The sequence below is a fragment of the Berghia stephanieae genome, chromosome 4 (assembly GCF_034508935.2).
Source record: "Berghia stephanieae isolate SIO BIC M18660-M18661 chromosome 4, UCSD_Bste_1.3, whole genome shotgun sequence".
NCBI lineage: Eukaryota > Metazoa > Mollusca > Gastropoda > Nudibranchia > Aeolidiidae > Berghia > Berghia stephanieae.
In genome coordinates, this window is record NC_088363.1 from 18,717,007 (window position 1) to 18,731,502 (window position 14,496).

The window sequence follows — 14,496 nt, forward strand, 5'->3', positions numbered from 1 at the left end:
TTGTGTTGTCTGCATATCAAGAAAATTTTCTAAACATAAATTTGTTTAACATTCTTTATTGCAAAGTTTGCGATTTTGTCTCATTTGAAATAATAGTGTCTCAACTTCATTTTGAAATATTGAATGAATAGCCAAAAATATTAGACGTGGTTAAGTTTATTTGTTTTTGTTTTTTTCTTTAACATTCAAACTAAAAATTCCTATTTCATATCATGATAATGATAATTTTCAAGTCACTTTCCAACATCTGGTACATCCCAACAAAGTAACATTTTAAGGCATTGGGTCTCATTCGTAATCATTATGTTATAGGATTTCAAGTTCTCCTTTGCATTCAATTATAAATATTAAAAATTTTAGGACTCTCAAATAAGTCGATTTATAACATTTAGCATATTAAGAATACTTCCAGATGCTTAAGAGTTAGTGATAACACATATTGAAGAAAATATATTAAGAACTAAGCATAAGTCGAAGCTATTGCACATCTAAGTAATTGATTAATAACATTAAAAAAAATCTTGTTTCAATCCATGTTATCATAAAGTGTTTCAAAATTATTTTTTAGTTTGAAAAAAAAAAGAAAGTGACATTTGCTTGCCTTCTTTTTTTTTTTTTTTTTTTTTCCATATTTTTAATTTTAAGAATCTTTTCTTCGTATAATTTTTTTTTATAATGGCCAAGAGGGTGTTGTTTTTGGAGCAGGGTCAGTTTTCATATGCATGCTTTTAGCAATTTTTTTCTTCTGATAGACGGATAGTTGTTCTTTTTATCTTATTACTTTGTTTTTCATTTGATTGTCTCTTATTTGAAATTGAGAGATGAGTAATAACTCATGGTCTTGTTCAAGGACTGTTAGATGGGCTAGAGATAATTTATCGAAATGGCAAATCTCTGTTCAAGTATCTAGAAATAAAGGCTATTTAATAAAAGGCAGATAATAACAAGAAGTGAAGTGAGTAGAGAATTACCTGATACATTAGAGAATAAAAACTTTTGTGGCAATGGGGAGGTGAACCCAGGACCCCCAACTGTTACGGAACCTCCGCCTCTCCGCTGTACAATTGATGTTATCCGTCACTCAAAAAAAAAAGTGGTGTTAAATGTAGCACATCTTTAGTCCCTCTCTCTACTCCTTAATGTCATGAGGTCAACACAGAAACACCACGAAAGTTTACTGGCGAGCTAGCAATGAAATGCATATTATGGCTGAGACAATGATGCCTTGGCTTTCATTTCACATAAAAACTCATTCCATGAGCATTTTTTTTTACAATTCTTGTAACTAGTAACTAGATGCACGTAATTTATAATAATTATGTGTTCTTAATCAGGAAATGAACATTTGATAGAACATGGAATTGAATTTGAAAATACCTGACCTTGTCTGAATCATGAAATCTATAATATAACTTTTAACAAACCTACTAAGCTAAACTCATGTACCACACATTCACAAACACCAAGCATCGAGTGGTCACATTAAGATAGATAGAGAAATGAGCTTTTCCCCCAAAGAAGGAAAATAATGTGGGAGCAACAAACTGGTCGATTCATGTAATTGGTGAGCTTGCACAATAATGTGCAGTGTTTGCTTTTTGGATGGCAGCATTGCTACAAAGCAGGTGAAAAAAAAAAGCTATGTTCATTTTGAAGTTCGTCCTTTAATTTGAGACATACAGTATCTGAAAAAAAGATGACGATTTATAGGTATTCATTTGCTTAAATTAGCAATCAATTCTATGCTGTTAATTATTAAAAAAAAAAAAAGAACTTTAAGTCAATCGACTCAATGGTTGATTTACAGCAGTCTTTCTGTTCATGTTATTTAACTTGTGAAGGAGATGTTGTGCTTAATTCACCAATAGACTATTTTCTTGTTCATATTTCTATTACACAATATTATGGGTGGATCTGGTCACATTTTGAATCCACTTTTTTTGGACTTATTTTGATATCCTGGTTCTGGACTGCTATTCGGAAATTTCTTTTTAAAATTGCAGGTACAAACATATTTAGTGATCTTGATCTTGTTGTTGGAATTCACTTTGTATCTTTGTTTTAAATTTGATATACGATATAAACAGCACAAATAACATTCTGATGATCTCATACTAACTTAACAATAAAGCTTCTTTGCTATTCTACCATGTTCCTATAGTCATGTACATCTTTCTTTGGGGATGTGAATTAGTTTTGATAAATGTTATATGAATGACCAATTATATCATACTCCAAGACTGTAACAATTTATGACAGAAGATCCGATGTTTAACATTCGCTCCTTATCATTATGCAGTCATAGCCTTTGATTAGAATGCAGCCTTATTGGAAAGAATAATTTTCTTTATAGTCTCTTCCAGCAGCTTGGAATGCATGGGTTTTAGATATTGATTTTAACAATTTAAAGCTCCAACTGTCTTTTTAAACAAAAACAAAAATTCAAGCACTTTCTCCTCTTCATGTAAAAACTCAACAAAAACCAAACTAAACTCATGATCAAATATTGATTACCCTGCCAAGTGGAATCATTAACGAGGAGGTGATTCAATGGATTGCTTGTTTTAAAACAGGCAGGCAAGACCATCTCCATTGATTGTTTGGGATTGGTGATGTAATATTTAATTGTTGAGAGATGAGTCTTACCTATTGTAGACCAAGCATTGAACCTTCACCATATCTTTGTCTAATTTCTGTATAATGAAAGCAATGTATTTCATAGTGGAACAGGACCCACTCTAGCTAGATTTGATTCGAAGAGTGTAATGCTAACTGCAATGACTTCGTTATATAATTGGATGCAAATTCAAATGAAACTATATCACACTATTTATAGGCATTGCATAAGAGATATGCTTATTTTTGGATGCAAATCCAATTGTAAAGGTAGTCGTGTGATATTCCATTTTACTAATATCCTTAATATTTGTAAAATGGAACAAGCTGTGTGGAATGGTGCCTTACCAATTAAGAAGCTTTGGCTACCTTTGTGTTGATTGATATCATAATTTGCATCATTCTTTGTGTCATGGGACGATCATATTTCACAGCATCAATCACACTGATGAAAGCATGAATTTGACAAATGCATTTTGACATTTATCATTTTATTGTCACCCACTGTTGATTTTGTATTGTAATGTGTTTTGTTATGTGCTTATTTTATTTATCCATTTTCTGCCCTTTAACAATTTTTTTTTAAAGTTGTTTTTTGATGTGTTGATGTTGTGGTCACTTGCATGTTGAATGTATCTTGCAGATAGCGACGATAACGCTGGGGATGAGGATAATGATGAAGATGATGACAAGGAAAATGATAAGGACTCTGGTAGGAAATTGAATTAAAAAATGAACACTTTATATTTCATTTCATTATTTTTTTTTCAATACATGGTGAGCAGATGAATAAGTTTTGTGTTTCTTCTTATCCATGAAGTAATGATTAAGAAACTCAGCATTTACATTTCTTACAGATTAGAACCACAACATTGGGGGGGGGGGGGGGGGGGGGGGGGGGTTACAATGTATTTTAATAAATTGTTAAAAAGATAATGATTAGACATAAAATATTTTTTTCATGTTTAGGATAAATTTATACCAGTGGCAAATAGTTTAAGATAACGAGAATTTAAGAACTGTCATTTCAGTATTAAAACAGCTTTTAAGACATTTGGATTTAAGTTATATATATAAAGTCACAAAATAATTTTCTGTTTTTGGATATCTGCACTTGATATTTCTGGGTATTTGACATCTGGCATTTTATTTCGATTGTTTTGCACCCTGTTTGATTCCATTAGCATGTTTTGATGTTTAGAGTTTAAATGCTTCATTGTTCATTGGTACTTTACTTCGTTGATAGCCACAATTGATCCCCCCCTCCCTTTGTAATGATTTATTCTGATAGACGCAATGAATGCTTATTTTACTATTTTACTTGAAATTAAAATACCTGAATTAACTTCTTGTGATTTTTTTCCACTTCTAGAATTTATCACTCATTCAAAATAGTTTCATCATTATTATTATTAAATGTGTCCATTTATTTTATGAACCGTTTGTTTAGTATTTGAGATAAATGTAGTTATAGATTAGGGATATTTTGATTTTGTATTGTATTTGTGTGGTAATGGATTGACTTTTTTTTTTTTCCTTTCCCAATAACAATGCATCTTGTGCCCCCTTCGTCCCAAACAGTTGGAGATAATTTCTTTGGTAAGCCCTCTATTGTATTTTTTTTTTTTTTTTTTCATGATATGAAGTTTCATTTGTTTCATTAAAGAAATGAAGGTCTCTAAGGCAGTACTTGAAAGTAAAAGGGAAATGAAGCAACATAGCAACAGAGCGGTACATCTGTGAGATCAATTTTCTTACTTATTTTGGTTATCAAATTTCTGACTCCATTTTTTGGAATGCTGGTTTACACTGCTGCCATTAGAAATACTTTTTATTCCCATTTCTTTTTTGAATTGTTATAACAATCATTATCTTACAAAATGCCATTGAAGTACAAAATTTGTTTGAAAGTGGTCAATTAGACTTCCACAAGGAATGATTTTCAGCTGTACACGTAGCAATGTTCGGGAATTTTTATGATGAAAGGGTTAAAAGAAACCAAAATGTTTTAAGTTAATAGAAAAGCATTTTTGTTTCATAAACTGTTCAGATATATTTCTTTTCTCATGTGACTCAAAATGACTCAAAATTTGGGAAGAACAACACATTTTAATGTGAAGCAATTCATACAGATTGCCTTAAGAGATGTTTAAGAAATGAATAGCTTGCATGAACGCATTTTCGAATTGAAATAAAATGAAATGCATGCAAATGTTTTAGTCTGTGCCCATTGAATCATTTGTGAATGTATCAAGTGTTGATCTGTAAATCACAGATAACCGTGTTGAAATTTATATTATGTAATCAATATCTTTTCCATCCATTGTTGCATCATTACATTTTTTTTTCATCTGCTCTTATCATCTGTCTATATGGGAGTTTTAATCCATTCATCCAAGTGTTTGGTATTTCACCCACCAAATTTACAAACCAATCATTACATCTACCTTGTTCAGTGTATTTAAGAAAGAGTTGAAAGAGAGGAGAGTAAAACAATGTTTTCTTATCTACTCTTGCAGGAATGGGAAAAGAGTTGGAGAATCTCATTCTAGAAAACACAGAACTTTTGGCAACTAAGTAAGGACGAGAAGTTGTACCTTAAAATTTAGTTTAAATTGCCATTTTGCTTTGATTTATTTACTGAATAATTAAGATTTAGGATTGAGTTAGATTTCTCGAGCGATAAATTCATTAATATTCAGCCAATGTCCATCAATAGATACTCATTGAACCATTTATTTATCTCTTATTCGATGTGTCTTTAAATTAGGAAATCATAACTTTTTCTTTCAACAATTTGTAAATAAGAAAGTGTTGTGGATAAAAAATAGATGTAATTAAAGACACATTGAAATCCATGGTAATTGGAATACATAGTATTATATATTTTTTTAAATTGTAAAAGCCATATGAAAGATTTGTCTTACAAACTCAGGCAAAACTAAACAACTGACCCAAATATACTCCCTAGTAAGGGGAAAGGGGCACAACAAAGTATCATTGATTTATAAATGGACAGCTAGACAATGATTTGATTTATGGCTCACTCATGTGGTTTTAAACCAATGATGTTGTTTTCTTCCTTTTCACAGAAATGCCTTGAACATTGTTAAAGATGACCTGATAGCCAAGGTGGATGAGCTGTCTAGGTAAGATTTCTAACTATATGAATGTTACACATTCCTATATGCATTTCTCCCATTTAATAATTTTTTAAATAAGTAGTTAAATAAACATATTCATAAACATATTCAGTATGACCTCATCTTAAGATTTCTTTCTTCTGCCTATAGTATAGCTCTATTGTTCCAGCACTATCCATACAATCATATTTTTTCTTTAACAAGATGGTTTATGCTTACCAGGGACTCTTGCTTTAACTTTTTTTTTTCTATTAAAAAAATTGTTGATGTCCATTATTTTAAAGATGAAAGGTGTAGTTTTATATAAATTGGAACAATTATAGTGAAACTAAGTTAATTTGTTGATATTTTAGAACTCAAACAAGGCAATGCATTTTTAAAATGTTTGTTTTTATTTTCATTCCTTTTCCATACAGTGAACAAGAGATCTTAAGAGAAGAAATCACATCCCTTCAAGCAGTAAGAGGACGTCTTCAGCTCCGCATAACTCAACTGGAAGAGGAACTGAAGAAGGTGAAAGAGGAAAATGACAAAAAGAAAGAAGAGAACCAGGAAAAAGGAGAAGATGAGGTAAACTATCCAATATCAACATTAGGGTTACATGCATACAGATAAAATCCAAATCTACAGAATTTTTCTCCTCCTGATTCTGATTTCTGTTAATGTAATCATGGGAATTTTGGTGGAAATTTTATTTTACTTTCAAGCGGATCTGTTTATAACTAGAATTATTTTCTCAGTGAATACTACTACAGATGATTCTGGAAATTAGATTATTACTTTGTAGGGACCGCGTGGCACTGCAATATGGTCTTTGCTTCACAACCAAGTTACTAAGATTGATTCCTCCCACTGGGCTTTGTGGCCTTGAGCAAGTAACCTCACTCTAGCTCACTTTGCTGCACTGCGGTTTTGCTGATGCCTGTGCTATTCCAGTCACCACTTTGGGATGAATAAAGAAAATTTAATTTTTGAACTAAATTTTTTTTTTAAATGAAAAGAAATTGCTTTTTTTTTCTTGATCGACCTTTTGTTCAGGCTCATGCTAAAATTTTGATCCTTTTTTTCTCTGCATGATTTAATTGTTTCATTCCAATTGATTATTTTTTGTTGTTTTGTTATTGCATTCTAACACTTTTCTCTGAACTCACTAAAAAGTTTTATAATTTTTTTGATTAATCAGCATGATGTTCCAATGGCTCAGCGAAAACGCTTCACACGTGTGGAGATGGCCAGGGTGCTGATGGAACGCAACCAGTATAAGGAGAGACTGATGGAGCTCCAGGAGGCAGTGAGGTGGACAGAAATGATCCGTGCCTCCAGGGAACACCCTGGAGAACTCCAACCCAAGAAGAAATCCTCAGTCTGGAACTTGTAAGTACCTAGTGCATTAAAAATATTTTTTTGACAGCATGGCATTTAATTAGATTTAACATTTTAAGAATGATCATTTTTGTATATAGCCGTATTTAATTAAAATCTTTGATTTAACATCTTTTTTTTTTTTTCAGGAGAATAAATAAACATTTATTTAATATTGTTTTACAGCCAATTAGTTAACAGTTTACATATGTCTTTTCAGAAATTATTGGCTCTTCATGATGAGATTGTTTCTCTGTAGTTGGTTGAAATGTTTTAAAAATTTATGTTATATATATATATATATTTTTTTTTTTGTTTTTTGTTTTGTGTGTTTGTGAGTATGCCCCATTTTTAAAACCATGATACAAGAATCTGACACTCACAAATGCTTGTATAACCACTCCAGCATACTGACCTTATCAATGATTTGCATGATTCATAGATAGATTTCTCTCTCATCATATAATTTACAGAAACAGAAATTTATTGTAAGCATTTTTGCATGCCCGTGCTGTGCTTAATATATTGTTTTGTTTCTTCTGATTTTGCTTAAAGTTTCAGCGAGCTTGTGGCCCCTTCCTCGACTTCAGTAGCCCCCAGTTCACCAAGTACCACAACCAGCACAACAACCACCCCCTCCAAACAGATCCCAGTCCGACACCAAAATATTCTCCAAGCTGTTTTAAACAATTCTTACACCACTTCTCCATCATTATCATCATCATCAAAAATGTCAGAACCTATACCCCCATCTTGTACAGCCTCTCTCATCCCTTCTCCCACCTCTTGTAACGGTCCCAATTCTTTAGCCAAAGTGACTATAGTACCTCGACCTAGTCCAGCAACTCCAATACCTTCCAGAGGTTGTGGGGATGGGTCACACCCTGTACCAATTGTCTTACATCAGATTCCTAAATTACCTCCTACTCCCTCAGGTGCTCCTCCCCCCAGACTAAGCCCCAGCCTTCTACCTCCGCCTCCCCCATCCCCTTCTTCAGCCAGTCTACCTGGCATTCATACCAAAGTTGAAGCCGACCATGAAGTCAAGCATTTGTAGCATCTGAAATTGCTGAGTTAATTTAATTACTACACTAATTACAACACTAGGGCATTTGAATCTTTGCAGAATCGTAAAACATAGCAGGTAGAAATAAACAAAAGGAAAATATGGATTTATAGAAACAACAATGAATAAACAACGTATTGATTAATTGTAATTCTAGCAATACTTTAGAAAACAATTCTATATAAAATTCATGATTAATTCATCAATTCAAATCTGATGATAATGTGATGACTAATGAAATTCGATTTCAAAATAAATGTTTGTATTTATAAAAAGCATCAGGGCAAGACTGATCATTTTCTTTAAAACTAAGAAATCTCATGAGTAATTTCAACCTTTGACAGAGAGAACAAAATAATAAATAGGCTGCTCTTTCAGATAGGGTCAACCAATCTTGATGGTGTGCATTTATAAAAACATTTTAAAAAATAATCATAATCAGAAAGATTAAGATTTGAACAATAACTTCAATAATTAAAATATTAGAAATTCTGATATAATGTAGAAAAAAAGGGAAACTTCGTTTCTTCAAAAATTAAAAGATCATCTTCCTAAACAATATTCGTAGTGGTAAGGATTATTCACAATAATAATGACAATTGCAATGATGATATTATAATAATAATAATAATAATAATAATAATAATAATAATAATAATAATAATAATAATAATAATAATAATAATAATAATAATAATAATAATAATAACAACAAGAATGCAATGTAATAATAATAATGATAATAATAGCAATACGATGTAATAATAATAATAATAATAATAATAATAATAATAATAATAATAATAATAATAATAATAATAAAATAATAAAAATACAATGTAATAATAATAATAATAATGATAATAATAATACAATGTAATAATAATAATGATAACAATGATAATACAATTTAATAATAATAATAATAATACAATGTATTAATAATGATGATAATAATAATAATGATAATAATAATAATAATAATAGTAATAGTAATAATAATAATAATAATAATAGATAATAGTACTGGATTATGTTGAAATATGTTTCATTTTCCCTTCAGTCTTTATTCTAAGCTTGACAACTTGATAATTAAGATTTTAAAAATGTGGGGTTAAGGAACGGTTACCGTGTTTATATAAATGAGCATAGCTTAAATATTGAGCAGAGTTTCAAGACGGGTTCCAACTTTTTCTAGTCTATTGCAGTAACTCAGAAGGCATGATTTATAATATCTAGTCAGCATGAATAAAAGTTGCTGTATGATGCTGATACACGAATTATCACTACGTAACTTTTTTTATAGCACAATGAAATTGATTTCATAGTTTTTGTATTAGCTGGTTGTATAAGATCTTCCTCTATGTCTTGCGCAAATTTTTGGGTGTTTAAACAAGGAAATAGAGGGACTAAGGATCACCTTGTGTGATCATTAGTTGTAAGAATGAGATCTGGATGTTTGTGAGAAAATATTGAGTTAAATTATAAACTTCAGTACAGCTTTCATTCAAGCTTTACTTCTTTTTTTTTTGACCCAGTTTCTTTTCCAACTTCCTAGCTAGTTAAAGTTTTATATGTTGATATTTTTCTTGTCATTGGAGAAATGGCAGATCTAGATATATTCTATTTTTGTATCTGTGTTTTTAAAAAATTATACAGCTGCGTATGTCAAAACATAAATAATTATCGGATGGAAATGAATCAATACTAGTGGCTTGTTATTTGATTGTGTTTTAAAACTTTTTGAAGTTTAACCAGTTAACTGGCGTGCTTTGGAAAGACACGTTTTTTAAAGATTTGGCCTTAAAACTCGTCCTTCAAATATTGATCAATTTTAATGACACTCATCTTGGCAAAAAAACTCACACCAAAGACCTCAAGGTTCATGTTGCTATGATGAGGGTCATTTAAATTGATAAATATTTGAAGAATGGGTTTTCTGGCCAAAGTTTTAAAAGCCTATCTTTCCAGAGTACACAGTTAACTGGTTACTGTTGGTTTTGCATGAAATGAACCTGATCTTCAGGATTTAATATAGCATTAGGTCCTGTTGGTAGTTGTTGGATTTGGGTTAGTGAATTGTATTGAAATATACTAGATTTTCCCTTCAGTCTCCAATTGTATTTAATATGTGTGTCAGTCTTCAATACTAATCATTTCCATTTCGATTCTTCTCTCCCTATCTCATTCACTCACATTACATAGTTGTCTTCGATACTTATGATTAAGTTCTTTTTTTTTTTCTCTTTCTTTTCTTGTTTTGTGTAAATTGTTTTAATTTCTTACTGATGAGATATCAAGGGAATGCAATAGCTAATAGAATAATTGTCTGCCTTCTCTTGATCATAATTTCTTGCTTATGTTAAAAAATATTGACTATAGTTTATTTTAAAATTATATTTTGCCCCTGAACTGTCTCAGAATGAATCATGTCATTCATTCAGCCAAATTACGCTTGTTGCCAATAACATTCTTGTTATTTGTTTTATATATTTATTTATTAAAAAAGAAATTATATATATATTTTATATATATATATATATATATATATATATATATATATATATATATATATTATATATATATATATATATATATATATATATATATATATATATATATATATATATATTATATATGTTTTCATTGTTTTGTTCATGACCCCTGCAATACTATTTTTTTTTAGAAATCCTGTGATAGTTTGATAGCTAGCCATGCTAAAATCTATGGACTTGTCTTCTGACATTTTTTAGATGTGGTATAAACCAGTAAACTGCCGTACTCTGGAAAGACTTGTATTTAACAATTTGGCTCGAAAACTCGCCATTCAAATATCGATCAATTTAAATGACCATCATCTTGGCAAAAACTTAGCGAAGTCCCAGGTTTGAGAGGTTTTTTTTGCCAAGGTGAGGGTCAATTAAATAGATCAATATTTTCCAGATTGCTGCAGTTGACTGGTTAATTGCTTTGATTGTTCTCTAAAACCAAGCAAAACCCTCCTTTTTAAAAAAAATTGTTGATAAATTTATAGTCGTATGACAATAATGGGTTGAAATGAAATGCCTTCGATATGAGATTTAAATTGTATTGTTTTTAGGAATGTTACTTTTAAATGTAGTTGGTGTGCTTTTATAAACTTGTTTTAAAAAACGATTACAAACAATATTACTGAGAAGATTATGAATTTTATCTTAATATTTCAAGTATTGTACCATTGCAGGAAAAAAAAAAAAAAAGTGTTTTGGAGATAAGCTAATTCTAAAATTTTTTCATAGTTCACCTGAGATTACACTACTTAATTTAACTTATTTAAAAAAAAAGTACCACATTCTACTTATTTGGTAAGTGTGAAATAATTGTATTGAAATTTTAAGTGACTATTATAAGAATTTGTGTTTAAAATTGTCTTTTACATAGAAAAATATTACATCTAACATTGAAAGTAACTTCAAATGCAAAAAATAGTTTAAAAAAACAAAAAACTGGTTCACAGATGCAATCAATATTTATGATTACAGTCAATCTTGAAATACATGTCCATGCAAATTGATTTATTTCTCTTAAACCATCTGATAGATTGATAGGCCTTACAAGCCTTACAAGGAGGATTGAATAAAGGAGTCATGCTCTGTTTTTTACTCACATTTGTTACAATTTGTGGCTTTCCATGGATGGGATGGGTGATACGGTCCTGTTTTATAAAAATGAATATGAATAGAATGACAACTCATTTTGTTTACTACCACGAAAATAACCCCAAATGCAAGAGCAAGTTATTGGTTAAGGTTGACTAAAAGATGACAACATTGCAAAACAATCAAGGAAATGGCGATTGAAAACCAATGGTAAAGGGTCTATGATTCTTATTAGGTCTATTGAAATCTGAGACTGCATGCAAATGTTAGTGGCAATGCTTTGGTTTGAGAGAACTAGGTCAAAATGTGTTTGCATGTATTTTGAAACATAATATTGAAATATTTTGAAGCTTTTTTATGTTTAAATATAAACTTATTCAAATTTTCTTTTAAAATACTATATTGGCAAAATTTAAAAAAAAAGACAGTTATTTCATAATTTTCATTTCAATTGTGTTTTTATGTTTTTTTTTTGGAATGAGGTTTTATGTTGAGAGCGAAAGGTCAATCACTGAATTTTCACTGTGTATGGAATGCTGTATGCGTTGTTTGAATGGTTTTGTGCATTTATATCTGATATGTTGATATTAGAACCAAGTGCTTTAATTTATTGAATGCTACTACACTTGCTGTCAAATCAAGGGGGATCACACAGTGACAAATAAGTGCTTTGTTCTATCTCGGATGTGGTTTACAGTGATCGATTCTTTTCAAGGATTTAATGTGACTCATTTAATTTAATTTTTATCATAATATTTGTTTCATTTATTTTTTCTCTCCCTCATCTGGATGCGGACTTAAAAAATATCCCTGCCCATTGTTTCATAAATCAGCGATCACAACTTGTAAGCAAATTTACATAAAACTAAAAAAATGTGTTGGGTTTTACATTTTTCCTATTGTGGCTTATTTCTTCTTAATTTCTGATGTCATTTCATTGCTTATTTATCACATAAGATAAAATACAACCCACCACATCCAAATGCACCTATTCGCACTCGTCAAAGCCGGCTGGAATGATACTTGTATTTATTTACGTGATTGTGCCATAAAAAAGTCACAAAGGAGGCATGTGAAAATAGCACTTAACATATTTTTTTTTTTGTAAAGGCCAAACAAAAACTTAACAAATGAATCAGGACAGGCGAAGCATTGAGTAGCAAAGAAAGAAGAGGATTTTGATTGTTGTAAATATCAAGACTTTAAAAATGAAATTTTTGAAAATCTCCATTTCAAAGCCATTTTGTCTCTGAGGTGATCCCTATTGATAATTAATGTTGTTAAACTGGCTGTGCTATATTTTAAAAAAGTTAAAATTCCTAATGGTGGTCATGAATTGTTTCATAAAATGTCGAAAATATAAATAATAAATGACAATGGTGAATTGAAATAAAGGTTAAAAAAAGAAAGAAAGAGGTGAAGTAAATAAAAAAAATGTCAAATTTCAAATCTTGGTTTTTGTTGGATTTTGGTGTTTTTATGTGTCATTGTAGTGTCAATTTTAATTTGGATGTAGGCTGGGGTTTGCTTTGGACAAAATGGCTTTGAATTATAATTTACAGCTTTCATTGGAGATACTGGTTCATGATGTGGTCAATAATACAATAAAATTATCCCTATCATGTGCACAATACTTTTAAAAAAATTATGATGGGAGATACTTTTCACCCTTCATCTGGCCTCATGTCATGTTGTTGTCATAGCAACAACAGCAGCATCCAATGACCTCAACAATCAAATGTCTATCCATCCACTCAACAAAGGCTGGTCCACTTTCATAGACCATGTCAAAATCCTTCAAAACTGACCGCCCTACAGTGTAGTACCATATGCTCTGCATCACTCAGTGTTTCTCCATATTTCTGTCGAGCAAGGGAGTGTTGGATGACTATTAGATTGGTCTTTGGACCTTTGGCAGACACAATTGCATTTACAAGTCATATTACCCTTTTACTGATATAAATTCAAGAGTGTGCGCTTCACAGGAATAATTTAAGAATACTTTTTCAAAATTTTCCCCAAATGCCTTCTTAGATATATTTTTTTTCTGTGGAAAAGCGAAGGTGTGCTCAGGTGAAATGGGCTTATAAGATGATAGAAAGCTTCTTACTCAAATTCAATTGTGCAAAAGATGAAGATGATGAGAAAATATCTGTGAATTTGGGAAGACTTACTAAATTGTATTTGTGTGAAGGCAAATTTTAGTGGTGGTGGTGGGGATTAAGAACGTGGAAATAAGAATTTCTCCCTTGCATTGAACATCCGGAGAAATGAACTCTTTGCTTACGTTTCAATGTGTTGATTGAAGTATTTCCTCTGGATTTAATTTTTGTCTCTGTAGAAATGAGTTCTGCTGTCTCTAGCTAGAGTGACTTCAGCTCTGGTTTTCAAGGTTTTTCTTTTAAGTAAACTCTTTGTACCTAATTGCATCTTTTGTCAAAGATAGGATGACTTAAAAGCAGCACAAATTATGTTTTTCCTGTCTTTAAATTCCACATATTATGTTACAAGATGTGAAGGATCTTTCAGGTTTCTAAATTTCATACGTGTTAGGACATCATTATTCGTTTGGACGGCAGAGTTGAAGTGATGACATTGACACATGCTATTACAATAATTTAACAGGTGGTTTTTGTGTGACATGCTGATGGGTAAGTCTTAATATCAGAAG

At 30.8% G+C, this 14,496-nt stretch overlaps 1 protein-coding gene across 50 annotated transcripts in view; it reads left to right on the forward strand.

Moving 5' to 3' along the window:
- LOC144970157 (C-Jun-amino-terminal kinase-interacting protein 4-like) overlaps nucleotides 1-14,496 on the forward strand; it is a 57,715-nt gene that overhangs the window by 15,328 nt on the left and 27,891 nt on the right. For 41 of the 50 annotated variants that reach the window (XM_078909487.1, XM_078909490.1, XM_078909492.1 and 38 more), the window contains 6 exons: nucleotides 3,260-3,328; nucleotides 4,198-4,215; nucleotides 5,136-5,193; nucleotides 5,709-5,765; nucleotides 6,176-6,329; nucleotides 6,943-7,133. In XM_078909487.1, the coding sequence (XP_078765613.1) occupies nucleotides 3,260-3,328; nucleotides 4,198-4,215; nucleotides 5,136-5,193; nucleotides 5,709-5,765; nucleotides 6,176-6,329; nucleotides 6,943-7,133 (547 nt within the window). The remainder of the gene's footprint in view (nucleotides 1-3,259; nucleotides 3,329-4,197; nucleotides 4,216-5,135; nucleotides 5,194-5,708; nucleotides 5,766-6,175; nucleotides 6,330-6,942; nucleotides 7,134-14,496) is intronic. The other 9 variants (XM_078909464.1, XM_078909472.1, XM_078909477.1 and 6 more) reach the window with 1 other exon arrangement.